Raw genomic sequence first — 22540 nt, forward strand, 5'->3', positions numbered from 1 at the left:
TGGGCAGTGCGACAGTGCGACGGTGCAAAAATGTGGCCTGACGCCCCAAGCCCGCTGTCGCTTGGACCGATCAATACATGCGCCGGCCGGCCGGCACAAAACTCGTCGCAAACATAGGTGGACTCGTTTAGTTTGGATGAGTTTGTATTTGCACATAGGGAGTCGGGGGCAAGTCACAATGCAATACAAGCCACAATGCAGTGCGAGCCGCGGTAGCCGAGCAGGGGAATTCTGAGCAGCCGCGAGGGGCCGGAAAAAATTGATAGTGATATCCAGCGAGTCCCCACGAATCAGCGCTGTGCTTTCTTGCTCAAGCAGACATCCATTCGTCCCAGCTCTTAACGCCTTGGGGCTTGGTCTTGGTGCCGCTCTTGACATAATCATCCAGAGCCTGTACCAAGACGACAGCGCCCTTGGTTTCGTTGACGAGGGCGACGCCAAAGTCAACAGCGCTCCGGCGTACCAGGTAATCAATGTCATCGACGTGCTCGGGTCGCTTGGCGGCCAGCGAGATCACCAACTGAATGTCGCGCTCCACAAACAGGGCCTTTGACGCTCGTCGGTCGCCAAAGACCTTGACCAAGGCGCTCTCAGGGCCGGCCACAAACGGCTCGCTAGCAATGTCCTGGGTCTTGAGCAGATCCGTGGTGGATTCTTTGTCGGTGTAGATCCGGTAGCCCATTCCAGAGAGCTTTTGGGCGACATAGTACAGCTCAGTGAGGTTGGTCAGCGCATCGATTCCAATGAGCACGCCGCTCTCGGCCTTCATCGGCAGGAGCTTGAAGTTGTTATGGTTGCTGAAGAGGCCGGTGAAGAGCGCCTCCTTGACGTCGCGGCCAAAGCAAGCCACCTCGCCGGTAGAAGCCATTTCGACACCAAGCATGGGGTCGGCTCCCGCCAACCGGGTCCATGAAAACACAGGGACCTTGACGGCCTTGTAGTTGCGCTCGACCGTCATCAGATCTTGTTTAGGGACGACACTCGAGAGCGAGGCGTCGTTGACGATGGCGCGGGTGGCAATGTCGATAAAGTTGGTGTCAAAGACCTTGGAGACGAACGGGAACGAGCGAGAGGCGCGCAGGTTGCACTCAATGACCTTGAGGGCGTGCTTGCCTGTGGCGTCGTCGCGTTGGAGAATAATTTGCATGTTGAACGGGCCTGAGATCTTGAAGGCCGCGGCGACCTTCTCGGCAATGGCCTTGCAGTCCGCCACGATCTCAGGGGTGATTCCTCGGAGGCCGATGCCGTTGTAGTCCTTGTTTTCGTGCTCGTACGTAGGAGGAAGCACCAGGGTGGCATCGCCAGAGTGCACACCGGCGTTCTCGACATGCTGCGAGACGGCGTAGACTTGCAGACTGCCACCATGGGCCACGGCATCGACGTCGAGCTCCTGGGCGCCTTGGATGAACTTTGTAATCACAACAGGATGCTCTGGGCTCACGTCCGAGGCCAGCGAAAGGTAGTGCAGCAGGGCTTGGCGGTCGTGAGCCACATTCATGGCGGCACCCGAGAGGACGTACGACGGCCGGATGAGCACCGGGAATCCAACCTTATCGGCAAAGCCGACGGCATCGTCGAGCGAGGAGAGCTCCTTCCATTCGGGCTGGTCAACACCAATGGCGTCGAGCATCTGCGAAAACTTTTGGCGATCCTCTGCTCGGTCAACGTTGACGGGAGAGGTGCCGAGGACCTTGACGCCGTTATTCCAGAGCTTGAGGGCAATGTTTTGCGGAAGCTGACCGCCGACACTCACAACCACACCGGAGGAGTGCTCGCGCTCATAGATATCCATGACGCGCTCGAAACTAAGCTCCTCAAAGTAGAGGCGGTCGCACTCATCAAAGTCGGTCGAGACCGTCTCGGGATTGTAGTTGACCATGACGGTGCGATGGCCAAGCTGGCGCAGGGAGCGGATGCAGCTGACGCCACACCAATCAAATTCAACTGACGAGCCGATGCGATAGACGCCCGAACCCAGGACCATGATACCCTTGTCATTGAACTCGACATCATCCGAGGTGGCGTTGTAGGTCGTGTAAAGGTAGTTGGTGGAAGCCGGGAACTCAGCAGCAAGCGTGTCAATGCGCTTGACGTACGGGATGATGCCGTGCGACTTGCGGAGGGAGCGCACGGCCAACTCGGTCGAGCCTGTGTACTTGGCGATTTGCTTATCCGAGAAGCCACTCTTCTTGGCGAGCTCGAGCAGAGGCACTGGGACGGTGGAGGTGTGATGCTTGTAGTCTGTGGTAGGGACAGGCGCGGTAATCTCGGGGCCCTCGGCGCCGACAGCAAAGGTCTCGGGACCAGGGACGGGGCCTTGGTATTTGCCGAGCTCGTTGCGGATATTGACCAGGTTCTCGAGCTTGTACAAGAACCACTTATCGACCTTGGTTAGCTCATGCACCTGGTCGACGGTGTAGCCGCAGTTGATCATGGCGTGTCCAATGGCAAAGAGACGCCGGTCCGTGGGGTTGCGCAGCATCTCGTCCAAGTTCTCAAAGGGCAGGCCCTGGAAGCCTTCGAAAGAGGGATCCACCTGGCGGATCGCTTTCTGCAGACTCTCCTCAAAGGTGCGGCCAATGGCCATGACCTCGCCGACCGACTTCATCGACGAGCCAATGTCGCGAGCCACGTGCTGGAACTTGCTGAGATCCCAGCGCGGAATCTTGGTGACAATGTAGTCGAGGGACGGCTCAAAGTTGGCGGTGGTGGTGCGCGTGACGCTGTTGCGCAAATCAGGGAGCGAGGCACCAAGTGCGATCTTTGCCGCAACAAAGGCCAGCGGATAGCCGGTGGCCTTGGAAGCCAGGGCACTGCTGCGAGACAAACGGGCGTTCACCTCGATGACGGCATACTCGAGGCTGTTGGGGTTCAGGGCATACTGAACATTGCACTCGCCCACCACGCCGAGGTGGCGGATGATCTTGATGGCGGCTGTGCGGAGCATGTGGTACTCCTCATCGGTGAGCGTCTGACTGGGGGCGACGACGATGGAATCGCCCGTGTGGATGCCGAGGGGGTCAAAGTTCTCCATGTTGCAGACCGTGATGCAGTTGTTTTCGGCATCGCGCACAACCTCGTACTCGACCTCCTTCCAGCCCTTCATCGATCGCTCGACGAGGATCTGGGGTGCCAGCGACAGAGACTTGGTCGCCAGCTGGCGCAGCTCGTGCTCGTCGTTGGCAAAGCCAGAGCCGAGACCACCGAGAGAGAAGGCCGAGCGGACAATCACAGGATACCCAATCTCCTGGGCAGCATCCAGGGCAGCATCGACGGTCTCGACTGCGGTTGAGCGCGCCACCGGGATGCCGATTTCTGGGCGGGGTGTCGAAAGAGAACCGAGAGATAAACAGCATCAGCGCGGTGTGCAACTCCGACGATACAGAAGGGCTACTGCGGTCAAGAAGCGATATGAGACCCGCGACACGGACATACCCATCAAGGCTTTCGCAAACAGATCGCGATCCTCGCTGAGCTCAAGGGTGCGGATGGGGGTGCCGAGAACCTTGACGTTATGTCGCTTGAGGGCGCCGTTGTGCTCCAGAGCAACACCGCAGTTGAGGGCCGTTTGACCGCCAAAGGTGAGGAGGATGCCGTCTGGCTTCTCCTTCTCCAAGACGTACTCAATGTACTCGGGGTTGACGGGAAGGAAGTAGACGGTATCGGCCAAGTCCTTGCCGGTCTGGACCGTGGCAATGTTGGGATTGATGAGGATGGTTTGGACACCCTCCTCCTTCAGAGCCTTGATCGCTTGGGATCCAGAGTAATCAAACTCTCCGGCTTGGCCAATCGACAGGCCGCCGGAACCGACAATCAAGACTCGCTTGGCAGCCGGCTCGGACTTGAGAGACGAGTGCATGAGCACAGTGTCTGCAGCCGCATGGTTGCGACGGAAAGGCTGCGCCTGGGCGTTTATGGAGCCGGTAAAGATTCCGAGGACATACTTGCGGAAGGCTTCGGGGCCCTCAAAGTGGCTGGCAGGGAGGATCTGCGAGCCAGCAGCGGCTGCAGGGAAGGCAGCCGTGGCAGTTTGGGAGGCGTGATAGCCGCGAGAAAGAACCAGAGTTCGAGGAGCAGGGCGGAAAAGGGAGCCGATGCTCTTGAGAGCCGAGGCGCGGTAAAGCATTGGGGGAGCAGGAGGATCAAAGGGGTTGGAGAGGAAGAAGTCTGGGAGAAGGCCGCGGAATTACGGGATACAGGAACAAGGGGGGGGCTGATGGGAATGTCGATGTTATAGGCGATTCGCAGAGAGAGTGACTTAGGCAGAAAGGCTCTTGTAGACCTGGTCGGAAATGTAATCGTTGGAAACCTGGGAGAGCGGGAAAGCGCAGGCCGAATGAGCACCAGGTCAGAGAAAGACGCAGGGTATCGACAAAGCAATCGATCGACAGCAGATGGCAAGGATACATGAGGCAGACGGGAGGATCCAAGGCGTGCGCAGAGGGCGGTGCCCCGAGGGGAAGTGGCCAGGAGGACGGCAAGGGCAGATCCGGCCAGAAGCCCGACCGACCCGAAAGCGCGGCATGGACAGCGGGTTCTGGGAGCGAGCCCGGCGGGGCGATCGGTGCGTACCTTTTCGCTGATGTGATGGTACATGTAAAGTGCGCAATCGACAGGTTCCAGAGGCACTTGTCGACGAAGCAGCAGGAGGGAGTCGTGGAGAGAGAGCGAGAGCAGTTGCGCCGGCAGCAGAGGGGAGCAGAGCAGATCGGGACGGGGAGCAGGGCGGCGGGCTGGCGATCGGCAGCCGGATTTATGGGGCCGAAAAGCGAAAACGCGACCGCTATCAGCTAAGCCACACGCAGCAACGCCACAGCATCGGGCGAGTCATCGGGCGCCCGCCAATGGGGTGATGCCGCCCGTGAGGTGATCCCACATGACGGGAGGGCGAGTCGTGGCAGGCGATCGAGCGACACGGCGATGCCCAGGGATGTGCCAGGCACGCGAACAGCAGGTCGATGCCCTGGGAGCGATGCCCTGGGAGCAATGCCCTGAACAATGCTCGCAGGCGACCGGGCGCAGCACTTCCTGATCACAGCACAACCGCGAACTCTGTCCCTCTGAGCCGTAGATTTCGCGGGCTCGGCGTCGCGGATTCATACACTCTGTTCAGTGGGAAATGGGACACCTGCCCACAACCCATTTATCAGCGTGGTATGCGATGGCATGCGTCTAACTATGCCATAAGAAATAGAACAGATCACTTTGGCAGCCTCCGAGTGAAGACCACCGGTCGCAGTGCAGCGATGCGGAAATCGAGGGTGCTGTGCTTGGCCATGATTGCAATGAGCGGGTGGGTGTATTCAGGTTCCAGAAAAAAACCACTGCCATGGCTCAAAACGGGGTGTCCCATTTCATTTTGGAACGCTGTATTCAAGCACGCTCGTATCGGAGCGCTTGCTCAGTCCCTCTTCAAATCGTGGATCTGGGTCTCGATTCCGTCCTTTCGCACAATCACGATTTGCAGGAAGTCACCCGTGTGGATATCGCGCTCCGTCGCTGATGTGAAGGCATCCTTGACCAGCCGAATAACTTCCTCAATGGCCAGGAATCGCTTGGTGGCATTGACCTGGTTTTTGAAGTCAACCTGACTGTCAAGGAACGGCTGGATAAGCTCCGAGGCCGACCCGACACAGGCACAGTTTACTCGCTCATAATTGCCGACGGGATCGTAGTCATACAGGGCGCCTTTGCCTGAAAACGACAGAGAGGGCGACGAAGCCAGCGTGTTAGCGTGCTGCAGGCGACGCAGACCATGGCGGATCAGGGCAGCCCTTCCGTCTGAACCCAGGCTCAAGAGCTGCTGTGAAACACGGAGGCGGGTCCGTGCCGCAAGCATACCTTCTGCGTCGATACCGCCCAGAATGTTCCAGGTGTAATAAGGGAAGAAGCGCTTGCCGTAGAGGATGACTTGCAGAAGCTGCGCCAAGGCCGAGACGCTCATGGACTTGTCGTGCTGGTGACGGTACCACTGGACACGCAGATGTAACAATCCCAGTTCAGTAGAGTTGCATAGGCGAGCAGCGCTCGCTCTGCATCAGCAAGTTGCCCAGTCGCGATCGCTGCGTATTCGACGGCGAACACGCCGAAACCATTTGGCTGCTGTCTTGCAATGCCAAAGTGCCTGCGGCAAGCACTGCTGGCAAGTGGCAGGCAGCCGTCTCACAACAGGACAACAGCTCGACACTTGATTCAAGAACCGAGACTTGATCCAGGCCCTACCTCCAACTGCTGGCCGAGGCGTTTCAGCAGGGCAATCGAATCAGCCTGCATACCGCCAATGGCCAGGACACTTTGATTCGACCTGCAGGGTAGAAGATGAAGAACGGACCGTCAGCACGCACTCACACGATAAATGCGCGGACAAGATGAATGTGCAATACACCCAGATATCCCTCCATACGTACAGAGCATGCACCTTGGGCGAGAAGCGGGTGTTGATCGAGTATCCCTCGCTGTTTCTCGTGTCGCCGGCCAAAACAACAAAATCCTCGCCAGCAATGCCGAGAGTTGTGCTGCAAGAAGAGCCAATGTCAGAATATCACTAAGCCTCAGCCGACTCCCTGGTCCTAACAGACACCAAGCCGACATGGCCGCCAAGCGGCTTGATGCACCACCGACTGCCGGTGCGTAAAGCTCTGGCTCGGTGAGCGGAGCACCGCTGCCGAAGCGCTGCAATCCGCGGTCGTCGATCTGCCGGAGACTTGCGTTGCCGCCATTTACCCTCCGTTATCCGTGTATGGGGAGAATCGGTGCTCCACTGGTGCCTTGACGGGGCAGTTTGTTGCGTATTCCATCGCTTGCATGGTTCTGGTTTGCCTGGACACCGGGACGGACGGATCGGCACACCGGCTGTTAGAGCAGAGGCCGTAATATCGCGCGGCAAAACACCGCCTGTCGCCCCCAGTGGCCCGATCCTACGCCTCGTCCGGGCTGCCGCAGCCCCACACCGCCCGCAGACTATCGGCTTACCGAGATCGAGACAGGTGTTGTGCAGCGGGACGGAGATGAGCGCCGCCCAAGACAACCAGGCCGCCCACCCTGGCGTCACATGGGCTCATGTGTGGCAGTGCGCAGCAGCCTGGCGCCAGGGTCGGCTCTGGCCTGCCGCCAGCGCCCGATGGCAATGGGCCCTCGCCAGCGACCATCTCGCCAACCACCACCACCACCCCCCCGCTCCATCGACTCTGCTGCCTCCGATCCGTCCAGCCGGGCCGCCCTCGCAAAGACTATTCTACCTCGAAGCACTTTCCCGATGTTCAAGCTCGATTTCCTGTCCAACGACCGGAGCCAGCCGCTCCAGAACGACCTCGAGACGTGCGAGGATGACGGCATCGTCCAGCACGACTCCCTGTCGTTCGACATCCCCAACGTCTCCAACGTATGGACAGCATGAGGATCAGCAAGAGTGACGTGCGGCAACGGGCTGTGTGTCGAGCTTGAGCACTGCGATCGGCGCAAATATCACTGCGCAAGCAATGCCGATGAGCCGAAGAACCGCTGACCGACGTGTCCATCCGCCTGTTCTCAAACCAGCCGATCGAGTGGTTGAAGTTCCAGACAAGCAACGCCGCGGAGAACGCTATCAAGCTCGCAAAAGGAACCACCACCCTGGCCTTCAAATTCAACGGCGGAATCATCGTTGCTGTTGACTCGAGAGCAACTGGCGGCCAGTACATCGGTCGGTACACGTAAATCCAATCCTCGCCGAAACGACAGTCGGGCCTGAGGGGTGACGGCGGGCAAACAGCAGCTGTCGCAGGCGGACGGCCCATGATTGCATGCTTGAGCAGCTCGGCGCTATATTTCTAAGATGGACTGCTCTATGATCACGCTCTCTCCACCCCCACAGCCTCTGGAACGGTCAAGAAGGTCATTGAAATCAATCCCTACCTTCTGGGAACGATGGCTGGCGGTGCTGCCGACTGCTCGTACTGGGAGAGAGAGCTGGGCCGCCGTGCAAGGTAGGCATGGTAGTTTTTTTTTTTTGATAATTGAATCCAGCTCAGAGCCCTCCGCTCGCTGTGTCGCCAGGGTACTCATCCCAATGCACATTCGCGACAGACTTTACGAGCTCCGAAACAAGGAGCGAATCTCCGTAGCGGCTGCCTCGAAGCTGCTCGCCAACATGGTCTATAGTTACAAAGGAATGGGCCTGTCGATGGGAACGATGATTGCCGGCTGGGATAAGAAGGTACCCGAGAGAACAATTGGCATCAACCAAGATATGGCTCTGCATTCACTGATAGCCATCACCGCTGGATACTCTTACTGAGCACTCTCGTTGAGCACTCTCGCTGAGCACACATATTTCCCTGCCGATTTTACTCTGCGCTCCGTCAGGGCCCTGGTCTCTACTATGTCGACTCCGATGGCCAACGACTGGCCGGAAATCTCTTCTCTGTTGGATCGGGCTCGACCTATGCCTATGGTGTCCTGGATGCCGGATATCGACCCGATCTGACAGCCGAGGAGGCCATTGATCTGGGAAGACGGGCCATCTACCACGCCACCTTCCGTGATGCTTACTCCGGCGGCCGCATCAATGGTAAGTTGGCACGTTCATCGAAGCTCCCACAAGTGTTTGCACCCGTTGTTGGTGTCGCGATCGCCGACTTGCGACTGATTTATTAACTGACCCCAATCCCGATCCCTCACTCTGCCGCAGTCTACCATGTCAAGGAAACGGGATGGGAGTTCATCAGCCAAACAGACTGCACAGAGTTGCATTACCAGGTATGGACAGAGGCTCAACCAGAAGCGATCGCTGACTGCTGGTGTCCGTCGAGCCCACACAACACACAACGCCATGGCGATGGCATAGAACAGAGCTCGATTGCTGTGATTAGCCAAGAACCCTAATCCCTGCCATCTTCTTGCTCCTGCTTGGCGATTCCCGGCCATTCACTTGCTACCATCAACGATAACCGCCTGCCCGCCCCTCGCGTTACTTGGGCAGTATGCTGCCGAGCCCCGACCTCGCCTGGTCTAAAGCTATGTGGCAGACTAGCGAATGTGCTGGGTGGGCTGGAGACATGCCGAGAGGAGATACATTCCGTAAAGGACGGTGTCATAATCCACGACTTGATCCAGGACACTCTGTGCCGTACGCGATGCTGTATAGCATCGACATCTACTCGTCGTCGCTGTCTCCGTATGCACCCAGAAGAGCACTCAGTCCCGGCTTTGGACCAGCCGATGCTGGCTGTGCCGAGGATATCGTTTCGGCGCGACCGGGCTTGGATATGGGGGATGCTATCGGCCGAGCTCCTGTCGCCGAGGTCGGTGGGATCGGAGACTCTTGCAGTCGTTCTCTCTTGGGTGCCGTAGCCGAGCTGCCGTCGGGCTCCTCTGACTGAAGGGACTTGCGCTTCTTGACCTGGATGCCCGAAAGCAGTCCTTTTTGAAAGTCCTTTGCTCTCACAGCCGGAGTCACTGGAGTTGAGCTCTTGCCGAGGGCCAGAACAGGAGCCGCAGCAGGCGTAGGTTGATCCAGAACAGCCTTGCGAAACTCCTCCAGCTCTTTCCTTTCGATGGACAGGATTTCGCTCCGCTTCATGGCCTCTTCCTCGTGCTGGTTCATCAGAAACTCAAACTCGTCTGGGAGAGCGTTCGCAGAAGCGATGCCGAACAGTCAGTACCATGCCAAGTGGATCCGAGGTTGGATGCGGTGGAACCTCCCCTCCTCCATGACCTGCGGTCTGCATCCATTCACCTTCATCGATTTTCTTGATCAAATTGCCTGAGCAAAGAGAACCCCCAATGTCAGTGCGTTTCCTAATCTGCCGCAAGCTTGAACGAATGACGGCTGTATGCTGAAGCGCCTTCGATTCTGGAGCGATTTCGATCCAGCGCCATTCGTCCATGGTCGACGAAGGATCTGTGCGCTCTGCTTACCAAACTTCATCTTCTCTGCAAAAGCTGCACGGGCACCGTTCGATGGATTCCATATTTCAGTGTGGTATCAAAACGGCGAGTGCGTCTCTTTGCGGGGCAGCGCAGAGCGGCGCTGTTCAGCCTACCTTCCTCCTCACGTTGCTTGCGCTCTTTCAGTTGCCACACCGATAGAAAGAGCAATCAGTACCGGCAACGTATACCGCAATCCTTGAAATAGCTGCAGCCGTGGCCTGGTCCAAGAGTCGGCCGGCCATTGAGGTCGAAGGACCATCACAGCGCGAGGCTGGGTGGCCGATCGAAGCCGGAGCTGGCATACCGCACGCCTGAGAGCGATCGAAACACCATACCTTGCAGACGCTCATAGAGCGGTCGAGAGTCATATGGCGCCGAGTCCTCTTGTGCAGGCACTGTGATCAGCTCCCTGGTTAGCTAATGCGGCCAAGGAACAGGCCAGTGTCGGCAATAGCATGTCTCTCGAGCGCATGCCGACAGCAGTGAAGCGACCGGACTCTCCACACATATATCCAGCAACCGGCCGATCCGAGAGGCAACGATCCCAACCTTGGTCCTCATCGTAGTTGAATCCGCCGGATGCACCGATGGGCTTTTCGGTTTGTTGCTCATCCAGGATCGCTTTGGAGACAAATTTGGACTTGATCTGCTGCTGCACCAGGTTGTCGGTGGAGCTGGTGCTGAAGCTCATGGTGGATGCCTGGATGACAAGCGATCATCAGTGTGAGCTGATGGGAACGAGCAAGTGCAGATCGAGCAGCATGAGTTCCGGGATGGCAGAGATGGAGGCGGAGAGGGGCTGGAAGATACCTATATCTCGAACTGCGGGCTGATCAGTGTCTCGACGCAGACACACCCGAACGACCGAAGGGCGACCCAGGGTGGTGCTTTTGTCCCGCCACTTGGCTCTCCTCTCCCCCCCCCATGATCGTCCCAAGCGAGACCGTTCTGGCTCATGCGAGTCTCTGCGCTGTCTCGCCATCGCACCAGTCCCGTCGTCTCGCTAGCGCATCTGTCCGACGTCCTTCCATGTCCCATGCATCCACAAATGGAATCTATTGCGGCCCTCTCGCCTCCTCATCGACCCATCCGACTTTCGCCCATGCCCCAGCCGAGTTTGCCAGCAGGATCACCATCACAGGTAGCTCGCCGCCCACCGTCGCCGTGCCGAAGCTACTCCCCCAATTCGCTTCCCAACGGCACGCTGCCGCCACTCTACCCGAGTCGCTCTGGGCCGGCAGAAGACCCCGGCGTATCTGCCGTGGGTACTGTTGGGATCGGTCTCTGGAAGCACAACAGTACTGCAGTCGATCTCCGACATCCTATCGCACTTGCCCGAATCACTCGAGAATCAGGATATACGTGCGAATCAAGCGATGCACTTGGGGCGGCTTCGCCTGCGGTCGTGCCCGTCGGGGACTCGAAAGTCTGCGTCGCTGGAGATCCCTTCATCGGCAAACACGCGCCGGATGCTCTCGAGATCCATACCACGCCCGTTCCCACGCAATCCCCACCACCGATGCCTCCTAACGCCAGTGTCGGCTCGGAAGCTGCATCAGCGGAGCCGCTCCCCCGGTCTGACTCGCCCGTAATTCCAGGCTCGGCCTCCAAGAAGAGAGCAAAGTGGTGGGGCATTGCTGATGCAGACACCAAGGAACAGCACATTCAGATGGTCAAGGATCTGATGCGATCCAATGCTCTGCCGCATGGCTTCGATATAAGTGACGAGGTGTTCCAGAAGGCCGCTCTCGAGTCCAATCGACGAACAGCCGCACATTCTTTGAGCGAGTCGCAAGGGTCGAGTGATCCCACAGCCAAGATTCGTTTCAGCGCGAAACGAGGGCCACCTGATGACAACAGCATGCCCAACGCTGCAACGCCAATGAATGGTGGCTCGGCATCTTCTCTTGCCGCTGACCCCACCGCAGACCAAGCGCTGGCATCAACGCCTATCACCGTGTCTGCCTCGGGTTCGAGGCAAGCGGGAGTTGCGCTCCCCATGCCAGCCGATCTACAGAGGGCCGTGGCCAATGCCGGCGTTCACTTGCCAAAGATAAGCCCTCCTTCTGCTGGTCACAGTCGAATTCGTTTCGGGTCAGCGGAAGCTCGGGCAGTCTGCCCGCACTGCTCGGTGGATGGCTCGCGCAACCTGAAGCAGACGCAGCGGCTGGGCCAACTCGAACGCCGCATCCAGCAACTCGACGCAGTCAACCAAAGATACAAGAGCATTGCCGCGAATCTGCTCGACATCGATGTAGGTGGTTGCGCAAGTCGATGCGGACTGTGTCCAAAGCACTTCTTGTGTCTTGAGATGATTTCTATGATCAGAGTCCAGGGTAGTTCTTGTTAGAGCTTGGAGAGCCACATACCGCATCCCTCGTCGAACAGCCGGTGATCCACACTCACGACCATGTGCCCACAGAGATCCGAGCCTGATTTAGATCCGAAAGTGTCCGAGGAGAGGATATATCTTGCCATTGTCGCCTACCTGGCCAAGAAGGGACTGACTTCAAATGCCAGGTCGCTTCTTGAGGAGACTCGCTTGAACTATGCCCCGCTATTTTCACACCGCTGTCGGAGACTGAAGGCTCTGATGGACCAGAAGCACTTTGAGGAGGCTCTGACCTTGATCAAGTACGTTTGCTATGGTGTTGAAACTGGGCTCGATGTTCTCCGCTTTCTGTTCTTCCATTGGTCTCCACTAACCTTGCCGACTTACTGCCGCCAAACAATCGCCACCAGCGAGACTGCAGCATATGTAGGAGTGATTCTGGAGCCACAAGCCCATCTCAAAATGGTTGCAGGTTAGCGATCCGCCCACCGATAGTGGCCCGTTGGCAACCAGTGCGGTCGGAGTGCTTTCGTTGAGCATACTATGGCTGACCCGATAACTTTCCGTACCTCGGTAGCCTTGGACGACCTCAAGTATATCATCAGCAAGTATCTCTTCGTCCGTTTGCTCGAGATTCGGTCGGAGCTCAACGATCCTGCTGCCGCTCTCCAGGATGTGCTTCATAACATGATTCTGCCTCACATCAACCGTGAGCTCGCCGAAGGGGGCAGTCGGGGCAAGTGGTTTGCGGAAGGTGAGGGGTACTTGCCAAGTGATTCATTGGGTTGGATGTTCAGTTGGTGGCGCTGGGATCAATCCGCATCCATCGCTCACACATCGTTCCCCCCGTGTAATCCGCACTATACTGGCATGGCTGCGACAAGACCACCAACAGCTCAAGGACTATCTGGCCCACAAAGTCGATGGCATTACCATCGATCCGGCCAACTTGTACCTGAACTGGCAGTGGGAGCAGGAGCTGCGCTCTTTCTGGGCTGCTGCTGCCTCTCCATCTGCAAATGCCTCGTCAGCCCCCGGCCCTCGTGCCGCGCCGCTGTATACCCGGGCTATTCAGACCTTCTTCCCTGAGCCAGACACGGCGCTTACGGAAGGATACGAAACCGATATAGTTGACCTGGGTCTGTACTTTTCAAACGTCTGTAAGCTCCAACGTCTCGGCGAGTCCATCAAGAAGCTCGCCGATATCCCAGCCGGCAACAAGCAAGTTGGACCGGATGCCGTGCGGTTTTCCACATCGGCAGTCCCCACGACATACGGCGCCGACGACGAGGCTGCACAGCCATATGAGATTGCTGCTGCAGCAGAAACCCAACCGCAGATTCAAATGCGCAAGCCCAAGAGCCGACAGGGAAGGCGAGAACTGGAGCACGTCCTCGACACACAGTCCCCGCCGCCACCGCCAAAAACACCATCAAAGCTGCTGAATCTCCCAGAGCGGAGCTACCCACGTCGTGCTGGTATGCAAGAATGCCAGTAAGCCTGGATGGAGATCATACGGGTCTGGCGCAAATGAGGCACCGACGCCACCTGACTTTTGAGCTGCCGATCTATCGTTATCCGATGCTGACTTTTTGGGGCGGATTCAATCGCATGCTTTCTTTGGATCGCTCAATCGATGACTGGATGAACCGACCAATGACTGCGTTTACCAATCGACAAATTGATGGATCCGACTCTCATCAAGCGAGTGCTGGAAGCAACATATCGCGACATGAGTTGGATGAGGCCGAGCAAAGCCCAGTCGCCATAAGCGACGCCAAGTTACGAAAAATGATGCCTCCGTCATCCGAACGACCCCTTGGCACTCAGTTTGTCTTCGAAGCAGAGTGCGGGAAAACTTTGTCGTGTGTCAAGGTGATGGACTGTTGCATTCAAACCGAAACCAACGAGTAAGCAGAGACGCAGGCTCGCTGGCATTCTTGGCTTTGTGTGTTCCCAAGACCACTTGCGACCCAGGTGTGGCTGGGCTTATCCAAGCCTTTGTCTCTCACTTGCAAACAGCATCATGGTGTGCACGGCCGGGACCGACGATCGAAGCGACCGCCGCATCACAATATGGAACCTCACTCAGCAGCGGCTCGAAACTCAGTTGGACAACTTGGCCTCGAAGCAGATTGTGGCTCTTGCCTTTCATCCGACTGAGTGCTCTCTGCTGCTCAGCGCGGATCTTGAGTTTGATATCAAGCTCTGGGATTGGCGCCGCCGAACATGCCTCCTCCACTGGCGCAAAATGCACACACGTATCATCAACAAAATATCGTGGGTTCCGCGGCTGTCGCATCAGTAGGTATTGGGAGCAGAGTGTCATGTGTATTATCAGAAATGACCGCCGCCGGCTGACGATGGAATATTGCATTACAGGGCAATTTCGTGTTCAAGCGACCAGACACTCAAGATCTTTGACACCCATCGCCGCGAAAAGAAAATATTGGGGAGCTTACATGCCAACGAGCCGTTTACGTCCTTTGCCATCTCTGACTCGAGCGAGAGCGAATCTTCGCAGATCCTTGTGGCGTCGCTCCCTTACAGCATTCGGATCTACTGTCTTCGGTCGCTTGGAATGCTCCGGCAAATCAGCATCGGCGAAATCAAACTCAGGTAGGTGCTGGGAATGCACTGCTTCTCACTTCACGGCCCAATACGGTCGCCATCTGTCTGGAGCGAGTCGCCCACCGCAGCGAGGAATCGGGGCATCGCAAATGTCGATCGACAGCTCAAGAGTTGTTCATGCTACCGTTCCCACCCATCAATCCAACTCTCAGCAAAACACCCATCACTTCCCTTGCACTGCACCCGGAGTATCCTGATTTCGCCCTCCTGTCGTGCGGAAACCAGCTCAAGCTGTTCCACACTGCGACGGGCATCCTGCTCAAAACATATTCGGCACGCGAAATCGGATCCGAGGTCAGTCGCAATCAGCCGGCTCGTGGGAAGCAATGGCTGGACGGCTCGACGCCTGGGATCGCAATGCTATCGCGTTTGCAACCAGGGAGTTGGGCTCCCTGCACTCGGGACAGCATTCAGGACAGCATTCGGAACAGTCGGTTTGATTTTCGTCACAATAACCGCCAATGTGCCACATTTCATCAGACTCGCATCGAGGGCCAATTTTCGCCGTGTGGGTCCATGATTTACAGCGGTACCGCCGACACACGATCGGTTTCTAGTCAGCCAGCTGAAGCAACCCTGCACTCGGACTTGTCGATCGGCGTACTAGGATGGAAACTCGACTCTGGAAAATCCGAGCGACTTCAGGTTCTGAAAGCTCCAGCGATCGAGCAGTTGTTCAAGGTCACGGCTTGTAAATGGTAAGGATTGCGTTTTGGAATGGTATAGAGGCATTACCGGATTAACCTGACTTTTGATCTCTCCGTCCCTGTCTCTGGGGCGATGCCAGGATCCCGACCTCGAGCGGACTGGAAGATCGGACACCCTCGTCACTCCTTGTGACAGTTTCGATGGACAACATGATAAGACTGTACTCGACTGCAGTTGCAGTTGATTAGCAGCCCAGACAGGATGAGACAACCTGCCCCGTTTGTCTCAGAATACATTGCATGGATCCGGTGATCTGTCGATGAACAGTCACAGACTCGCAGTGAACAGCCACAGGCTCGCAGTGAGCAGCCACAGACCCGTCACCACCATCGCCGTTCCCATCGATCCCTGCAGCAGGGACACACCCTGGCGGACCCATCCATGTCGTCGTTTCCCGGTGGCGAGGAGGCTGGTGGAAATGCCAGGGAAGCCTCGGACCACGGTATTCGAGGCGCACTCCTGCTTTACATTCGGAATAGATATTGAGGAGCGTGGGAGGAATGCGGGTGTTTTACATCCGCAAAAGCGGAATATCGGTTATACAGTCAATCCAGAAAGAAACGGGACAGTCACTTTCCGGCATCGGAGCACAATCCTGCCGAACATCCATAAGCTCCAGTGGGCAAGCCATGCGATTGTTTTCCGTTCTGGTTGGCAATCTCTCTGTGTGGTGCATTCACCCGACTCTCTGGACTGCTCCATGGTGTATCGATATCAAGATACTCGGCCTTCTCGAGTCACTTGGCTTCCCTTCGCTGTGAGCACACCTGGAGATCGAGTCGCTTGAATCGCCGTCGCCGGGTCAGGCTGAAGCACGGCTGTTTATCCAGCATGTTTATTGGATCGGCTATAAAACAAGTCTCTGTTTCACTTTGTTTGCGCTGGAGAATCGAGGGGACTGGGCTCTATCGCGCGGCGGATCGAGCTTGACCATGGCGCCAGGGCAGAATGCGTCACCGCAGCTACCATGCAGGTCGCTAGTCGATGTACGAAGGAACTTCAACCGATTCCTCGAGATTGTAGATGTTGCTGGCCTACATCGCCAAGTTGTAGCACGCGAATGAGGACGCCGGTAGACGCTTCTATATACCACAGCGACGGTGCGGTAGCGATTGCACAACTACGAGATCAAAACGGCACATACCGGCTGCCAGACTTGACAGATATTGTCCTCAGCGACACTGCAAATGGTCCAGGGATCGTTCAGGTTCCAGCTAAAGTCCGAGATCTTGTTGGTGTGGCCGCCATGGACAAACTATGAAATACCACCAGCACCACCCACGAGTAATACGGTCAGCGGAGAACGGGACCGCAATCTGTGCCTAACGGGTGCATCCTCAGTGCACCGGCTGGAGTATAATCGGGGGACGTCTCGCTGCTTCGGCTGATCATTCCTTACTAGCAGTTCCGGAGGCCCGTCTTCGGCATCTTCTGGGGTCTGCTCTTCTCCGATACGACTGAGATCCCACACGTTGAGCCGACGATCGCTGCTGCAGCTAGCCAGGATCGTCTCGTTGTGAGGCGACCAGCCCAGTTGCAGAATTTCATCCTGGTGATTCTCGAACGAATGCAATCGGAGCTTGAAGTTGCGCATATCCCATAGTGCTACAGTCTGCGGACGCAGCATGGCAAAGAAACGCTGTCAGTGATGAACTTGGAGTCCTCCGAATGATAGCATGAGTGTTATAAGCAAGATTTGGACGGCCTCTGGTCTGAATAGCTACTCCCGTATGCTCAGTCGGCGTGATATGTAGCACTGTGGAAGCGGTCGTACACCCCCGTGCTGTTCGCTCGTACCTTGTCTGCCGAGCCGGTAGCAAGGATGCTTTCGTTAGACGGATTAAAGGCAACGCAATTGATCTCGGCGCCGTGAGCTTCGACACTCGCATAAGCCTTGTCTCTGGAAGGACTTCGTGTATCCCAACTGGTTTGGGGCGGGTGAATGTGAATATCAGCCCCGCTTTCTGATCACGAGATTCTTCCATCGATCCCATCATTCTACTTTGCGCTTACATGAGCAGCTTTTTGTCATCGCCAACGGACGCAAAAATAGTTTCGTGGGTAGCGTGCCAAGCAACATCCTGAGCGTATGAATGGTACAAGCAGGCACCGGTGAGTGATCGAGATCTTGCTAAGCGACAGAGATCAGCCCAACGTAAGACAGCAGGCCAGCTAGTATTACCTCAACCCACGCAGTGTGGCCGGTATAAACGCAAAGGGGCTCCATAGTGCGGTGCTCTTTGGTGTAAGCTTTGATATCCCTGCAGCAGAGTTGATATTGTCGAGTGAGTACCGCGTGTCTGAGCGTTGTCCATGCACAATCGATCCGATTTGCTTGTTGAAGTTGGTGCTGGGTGTTCTGGCAGACATCAGATCTGCCATCCCTCCAAGGACTCACCAAAGACAGACGGTGGTATCTTCGGAAGCCGTCAAAAGATGGCCTTCCTTGAGTGGATGCCACGAAGTTCCATATCTAGGGGCATTGAGAAATCGCGCAGGGGTTCGTGAATGAGCCCAAGCTGGGAACGATTCGACAAGCGGGGAGGTCGCTCATCAAGATCGAGCCGGATCGCAGTCGGTACAGATGATGCACGATCGCTTTGCACACTGCGGCATACCCTTCCTTGGCGTGCTTGAGCAACTTGATATCTGGGTTGCAAGTGCCGTCGGAGCTGGGGTTCAGGGTGTGCTTGGTGCGATCGAAGATGTAGACGGCACCGTGCGATGGTCGCGAGGCAATGATGTCGGGATTCTGGGGCATGTATCGGGCCCTGAAAGTATGCGATTACGGCCGGATAAATGATCAGGTACCCGCGGTATTATCCGCTTGGAGGATCGAGGCTATCTGAGGAACGCTTTCGAACCTGTTGACCTCGGTGTCGTGGTTGATGCGCTGAACGACATTGAAGCGGCAGTCGGTGTGCCCGTATCCACCGAGCTCTTGAAAGTAGCATGCGAGCGAGTAGGTAAGCGGGAACGCCGGAGGATTGTCAATTGAACGAACGAGATCCGGCCTCCGCCATGTAATTGACCAGCGACGGGCCAGGAAGCACAAGCGCAGCGAGACCAACGATCGGCAGGGGGGGGAAGTGAGGCAACAAACTGCATCCCCGAGAGCCAAGCCCGTGCTGGAACTTTGTGCCAGGAGCTCAAAGTCCAGATCAGAGACCAGCTCCGGCACTATGGCTTGGCTGTAAGGCTCACCTCCACGCTCGCTATCGTATTTCTTCGAGTCGATCTCGACATTGTCGTTGGGGAGGTGGACCTTGGCGATCTGAAGGTAGTTCCGCTCGCCCTCAGATGTGTGCGTCCCGATCAACATGCGATGGACCGAGTAGTCCTTATCGATGGGGCTATTGCCATACGAAGCAAGCGATGGTGAATCAGCTTACGAGGGTCGGGTTGAGGCGAGCGAGTAGGCCGAGGGCGCTCTCCAAGGCCGTGCGAATGTGCATGTGCACATGTGTGCGGATTCACAGCAGACGCAGAGACGAATGCGGCAGCCGAGCTTGCGCAGCCGACGCAGATCAGCACCAACGTACTTTTCGACATCGGGAAACCACTGGACGGTCAACGTCGGCCAGTCGAGGGCATGGGTGACCACGAGACTGAGGGGCGTGGCCAAAGATAGATGGTCAAGGCGAGGCCATGATCGAGCAAAGATGGACAGCAGTTGCCGAAACGACCTGTTCTGCGGCTTGGGACACTGTCGGCTCGGGACACTGTCGGCTCGGGACATTGTCGGCTCGGGACATTGTCGGCTCGGGACATTATCGGCAGCGTCACAACCAGGACTCGCGATCGTACTCATAGATAAAAGGGCTGTTCTTTTTCCAGATCTTGTATTCTTCGTTGACGACCTTTTCCTCGAGGATACTCCTTTCATTATCTGGACGGCGTCACAGCAGCCCAGGGTAAAGGTGGGCCGATTAGCACGAGAGATGAGCGGTGATCGAGCGGATAGTCGCCAACTCGCAGCAACCGGACAAGGTACCAGATCGCCCCGGATCATCATCTGCTCATCCAGACCGATCGATCGCACTCGGACCCGGGTCTCCTCGGTAACAACATGGGCGTGGGGCAGACTGGCCTGCTCTGGGGCGATGCCCTACCTTGGGCCGCCATCCTGGCTTTGCTGGACTGGGGAGGCAAAAGGCAGATCGAGGACAGGAGCGGCTCGCGACCGGGGAAAACTTGGATGCTCTCGGCATGCTCTCGACATGCTCTCGACATGCTCTCGGGGTGCTCTCGGGATGCTCTCGCCGCCAGTGCCCTTTTTTGGACATATGGGCACTGCCACACGGCCGGACTGTGGCTGCATGCGGCCCTGGCTTGTTGTCGTGCAAAAGCCCAAGTCTCTTTGCTGTCGTCCCAGGTCTGATCCCAGGCAAACCAACACCCTCTCCCTCGATGAACACTGCCATAATCACACCGACGGTCGAGAGCCAGAGAGCAACGGAAGAGTCCGTGCTGGCTCTGCTCAACAGCTGCGCCGACGTCTCGACTGTCCTGCTGGGCCGGCCTCTTCATGCCAGTTATCTGGCCAAGGGGCTGCGAGGCCTCAGCCGCGGGTACATCACACTCGATGCCTCCAAAAGCTGGCTGGTCTATTGGGTCGTCCACTCTCAAGCCCTCCTCGGACTCAAAATCACCCCTGAACTTGCAGAGCGGTATGCGCATATGCTCATCGAGCACATCGTTGCTGCACTGGTGCTTGATCGGCCCGGGCGGGCAATCGACTAGACTTGGCTTAGGCAGGCTTGCTTCTCGGCGCCTGTTCGTTGATGACCGGCAGTGCCGTGCGTCTTTTCTCACAAGCCCTCATCTATATACGTACATGGACCAATGGCGCCACGGTATCTCGATCATCTGTGTCTTTTTGCGATCTCCCCGATTCCAGTGTCATCGATACCCTGTCGCGGTGCCAGAATGAAACCGGTGGTTTTGGCGGCGGGCCCGGACAAATGTCGCATCTGGCAAGCACCTATGCCGCTGTAAACGCACTCGTGACTATCGGCACCAAGGAGGCGTATGAAGTCGTCAACAGGTTCGAGTGAGCTGGACTGACGGGCGCTGGGTATTGCGCTGCGGGCGTTTGGTGCGAGCCGTCAGTGAGCCAAAGGAATACACCAGCCTCCGTTTATTGACCCTCCGTGGCTCGTCGACGACAATGATATTGACAGGAGCACGCTCTATCGGTGGATGCTGAGCCTCAAGTGCAGCGATGGCTCGTTCAGAATGCACACCGAGGGCGAGATCGACGTTCGGTATGTCCATCGGTGCCGGTGTGCTGTTGTCCGCCAGGCCATAATACGATCGAAGCTGTCAGGCGCCTCTGTTCGTTATCCCCTTTCCTGCCTCTCCTCTCGCTCCTTCCTTGCTCTCTGCGACTGATCCATGCGCGGAATGCTAATGTGAATCGAACCGAACCCAAATGGCTCCAATAATGCTAATGCGTGTGCTGTTGGCACTTCAGTGGAAGTTACTGTGCCGTTGCGTGCGCCAAACTGCTCAACCTCCTTACGCCTGAATTAGCTGAGAATGTTGGAGAATTTGTCGCCAAGTGAGGATCAGCAGCCATCCCTATCGCTTTGGAATCGTTTGAGAGCATCGATGGCTGCAAACCACTGAACCCTAACAATGCCGCAAACAGGTGTCAGTCATATGAAGGCGGGATCAGCTCCTTGCCAGGGCTCGAAGCCCATGGCGGTTACACATTTTGTGGTACGGCAGCTCTCGAGATCCTCAACAAATCGCATCTGCTGGATATTGAGCGCCTGATGGTAAGCAATGCCAAAAAAAAAAAAACAGTCAGGAAATGCCATCACTGTTCCCTCCGCATCAAGCCGGCGATGGTGGCACAGACATCGACTCACACAATCTGCATCGACCCACTATAGCGATGGATAACCTTCCGCCAGATGGACATCGAGGGCGGATTCTCTGGTCGCACGAACAAACTCGTCGATGGCTGCTATTCGACGTGGCAGGGGGCTGTCTTTCCGCTCCTGGAGGTGATCCACCAGCGGAAGCATCTCAGTCAAGGTTGGCACTGCTTCTCCATTGCACGCATCTTCATGCGAGCGATACCGGTGTCATTATTGATCACATCTGTTTCAACGCCGTGTCGACCCGATGCTCCGCGGCTGCGAGCTGATGACACCACTCATTCCTTTTATGTGGCGCATCTCGTCCAGATGACAAAAACAAGATCGTTTCGTTGTTCAGTCGAGGTAGCCGTCGAGCTTTTGCTGGAATGTAAATCAGTCGTACACGCTGACCGATTTGCCTCCCCCCCCCCACCTCAATTCGATCAGAGCGCCTCCAAGAGTATATTCTGATTTGCTGTCAGGACGAGAGTGGCGGTCTCCGAGACAAACCTGAGAAAGGACCCGACTACTACCACACATGCTACTGCCTAAACGGCCTTAGCGCCGCACAGCATCATTACCGCTGGAATACCGAGTTGAACGACTTTGAAGTCCACGAAACAGCGGTCTGCGTCGTCGGCGACCGGTCCAACTTGCTGGTTCGTTCGTGTCTGCTTGTCCTTGCTGGCAGAGAGTAGGATCCACCCCGAGAGCTACCAAGAAGCTTCCTTATGGCAGCGATGGCGTTGTATATGCTTGTTTGACACAATGCTCTTCTAGGAACCCACCCATCCTGTCTATGGCGTTCTTCTGGAGAATGTGGCCAAAGCCATTGATTACTTCAAAGACGCGCCCATCCCGACGATGAACTAGCCCTCAATCCGCGAAAGCACGGTCGATTCCAGGATTGACCGTTTCACCATGCACTATCAAAAAGCGGACGGAGTAACACGACAAATGTATTTCCACAACCATGGCTTCGCACTGCGGTCGCAGTCTCTCCGCCAGACAAGCACACTTCTGAGGGCGGGTAGAGCACGATCGGATACGCTGGGCGGTGTACCGGTGCGCTTGGATCGGTAGAATGGGT

The 22540-nt window shown here is 56.7% G+C and overlaps 7 protein-coding genes across 7 annotated transcripts; 3 read left to right on the forward strand and 4 right to left on the reverse strand.

Moving 5' to 3' along the window:
• Window positions 1–272: 272 nt before the first annotated feature.
• Window positions 273–4225, reverse strand: BJ171DRAFT_9919 (carbamoyl-phosphate synthase). Its single transcript, XM_053116036.1, has 2 exons — window positions 3436–4225; window positions 273–3315 (listed from the first exon to the last, which is right to left on the reverse strand). The coding sequence occupies exons 1-2, from the start codon at window positions 4124–4126 to the stop codon at window positions 311–313; spliced, it is 3696 nt and encodes a 1231-aa protein (XP_052971948.1). The 5' UTR covers window positions 4127–4225; the 3' UTR covers window positions 273–310.
• A 1055-nt stretch (window positions 4226–5280) lies between these two features.
• Window positions 5281–6966, reverse strand: BJ171DRAFT_485423 (nucleophile aminohydrolase). The gene is made up of 5 exons (XM_053109104.1): window positions 6724–6966; window positions 6408–6515; window positions 6223–6304; window positions 5842–5971; window positions 5281–5694 (listed from the first exon to the last, which is right to left on the reverse strand). Exons 1-5 carry the CDS (start codon window positions 6804–6806, stop codon window positions 5402–5404), a joined length of 696 nt encoding a protein of 231 aa, XP_052971949.1. The 5' UTR covers window positions 6807–6966; the 3' UTR covers window positions 5281–5401.
• A 289-nt stretch (window positions 6967–7255) lies between these two features.
• On the forward strand, window positions 7256–8862 carry BJ171DRAFT_418336 (LMP7-like protein; the record flags this gene model as incomplete). The annotated part of the gene is made up of 6 exons (XM_053107340.1): window positions 7256–7381; window positions 7537–7681; window positions 7853–7964; window positions 8065–8194; window positions 8344–8548; window positions 8669–8862. The coding sequence occupies 6 exons, from the start codon at window positions 7256–7258 to the stop codon at window positions 8860–8862; spliced, it is 912 nt and encodes a 303-aa protein (XP_052971950.1).
• A 271-nt stretch (window positions 8863–9133) lies between these two features.
• BJ171DRAFT_576677 (N-terminal domain of NEFA-interacting nuclear protein NIP30-domain-containing protein) lies at window positions 9134–10600 on the reverse strand (the record flags this gene model as incomplete). Its single annotated transcript, XM_053113767.1, has 6 exons — window positions 9134–9600; window positions 9716–9742; window positions 9898–9921; window positions 10023–10046; window positions 10245–10292; window positions 10459–10600. The coding sequence occupies 6 exons, from the start codon at window positions 10598–10600 to the stop codon at window positions 9134–9136; spliced, it is 732 nt and encodes a 243-aa protein (XP_052971951.1).
• Window positions 10601–11428: 828 nt separating this feature from the next.
• Window positions 11429–15768, forward strand: BJ171DRAFT_609331 (uncharacterized protein; the record flags this gene model as incomplete). The annotated part of the gene is made up of 12 exons (XM_053115255.1): window positions 11429–11879; window positions 12009–12163; window positions 12332–12543; window positions 12652–12713; window positions 12819–12995; window positions 13126–13719; window positions 13947–14151; window positions 14264–14545; window positions 14624–14860; window positions 15025–15166; window positions 15353–15570; window positions 15660–15768. 12 exons carry the CDS (start codon window positions 11429–11431, stop codon window positions 15766–15768), a joined length of 2844 nt encoding a protein of 947 aa, XP_052971952.1.
• A 595-nt stretch (window positions 15769–16363) lies between these two features.
• Window positions 16364–19749, reverse strand: BJ171DRAFT_485434 (WD40-repeat-containing domain protein). Its single transcript, XM_053109105.1, has 13 exons — window positions 19693–19749; window positions 19388–19469; window positions 19123–19188; window positions 18785–18933; window positions 18445–18520; window positions 18199–18351; window positions 17979–18053; window positions 17763–17841; window positions 17594–17661; window positions 17378–17504; window positions 16980–17192; window positions 16725–16835; window positions 16364–16614 (listed from the first exon to the last, which is right to left on the reverse strand). Exons 1-13 carry the CDS (start codon window positions 19703–19705, stop codon window positions 16558–16560), a joined length of 1269 nt encoding a protein of 422 aa, XP_052971953.1. The 5' UTR covers window positions 19706–19749; the 3' UTR covers window positions 16364–16557.
• A 202-nt stretch (window positions 19750–19951) lies between these two features.
• BJ171DRAFT_10025 (terpenoid cyclases/protein prenyltransferase alpha-alpha toroid) lies at window positions 19952–22491 on the forward strand. The gene is made up of 9 exons (XM_053105382.1): window positions 19952–20250; window positions 20481–20627; window positions 20764–20847; window positions 21057–21143; window positions 21234–21363; window positions 21481–21625; window positions 21778–21813; window positions 21898–22109; window positions 22231–22491. The coding sequence occupies exons 1-9, from the start codon at window positions 19991–19993 to the stop codon at window positions 22321–22323; spliced, it is 1194 nt and encodes a 397-aa protein (XP_052971954.1). The 5' UTR covers window positions 19952–19990; the 3' UTR covers window positions 22324–22491.
• Window positions 22492–22540: the final 49 nt, after the last annotated feature.

The sequence above is a fragment of the Polychytrium aggregatum genome (genome assembly GCF_025602895.1).
Source record: "Polychytrium aggregatum strain JEL109 chromosome Unknown BJ171scaffold_1, whole genome shotgun sequence".
NCBI lineage: Eukaryota > Fungi > Chytridiomycota > Chytridiomycetes > Polychytriales > Polychytrium > Polychytrium aggregatum.

Excerpts from the sequence above, each read along its gene's own strand:
- BJ171DRAFT_10025 (XM_053105382.1), top strand. The coding sequence starts at position 19,991 with ATGAACACTGCCATAATCACACCGACGGTCGAGAGCCAGAGAGCAACG. Across the intron at positions 20,251-20,480 it reads ACCCCTGAACTTGCAGAGCG|TGTCATCGATACCCTGTCGC; the intron begins GTATGCGCATAT and ends CCCCGATTCCAG. Across the intron at positions 22,110-22,230 it reads GCGACCGGTCCAACTTGCTG|GAACCCACCCATCCTGTCTA; the intron begins GTTCGTTCGTGT and ends ATGCTCTTCTAG.
- BJ171DRAFT_485434 (XM_053109105.1), bottom strand. Across the intron at positions 18,054-18,198 it reads CTCAAGCACGCCAAGGAAGG|ATATGGAACTTCGTGGCATC; the intron begins GTATGCCGCAGT and ends CAATGCCCCTAG. Across the intron at positions 17,662-17,762 it reads GCCACACTGCGTGGGTTGAG|GATGTTGCTTGGCACGCTAC; the intron begins GTAATACTAGCT and ends TCATACGCTCAG.
- BJ171DRAFT_485423 (XM_053109104.1), bottom strand. The coding sequence starts at position 6,806 with ATGCAAGCGATGGAATACGCAACAAACTGCCCCGTCAAGGCACCAGTG. Across the intron at positions 6,516-6,723 it reads CCATACACGGATAACGGAGG|CACAACTCTCGGCATTGCTG; the intron begins GTAAATGGCGGC and ends CTCTTCTTGCAG. Across the intron at positions 5,695-5,841 it reads GGGCGGTATCGACGCAGAAG|GCAAAGGCGCCCTGTATGAC; the intron begins GTATGCTTGCGG and ends TGTCGTTTTCAG.
- BJ171DRAFT_9919 (XM_053116036.1), bottom strand. The coding sequence starts at position 4,126 with ATGCTTTACCGCGCCTCGGCTCTCAAGAGCATCGGCTCCCTTTTCCGC. Across the intron at positions 3,316-3,435 it reads GTTTGCGAAAGCCTTGATGG|AAATCGGCATCCCGGTGGCG; the intron begins GTATGTCCGTGT and ends CACCCCGCCCAG.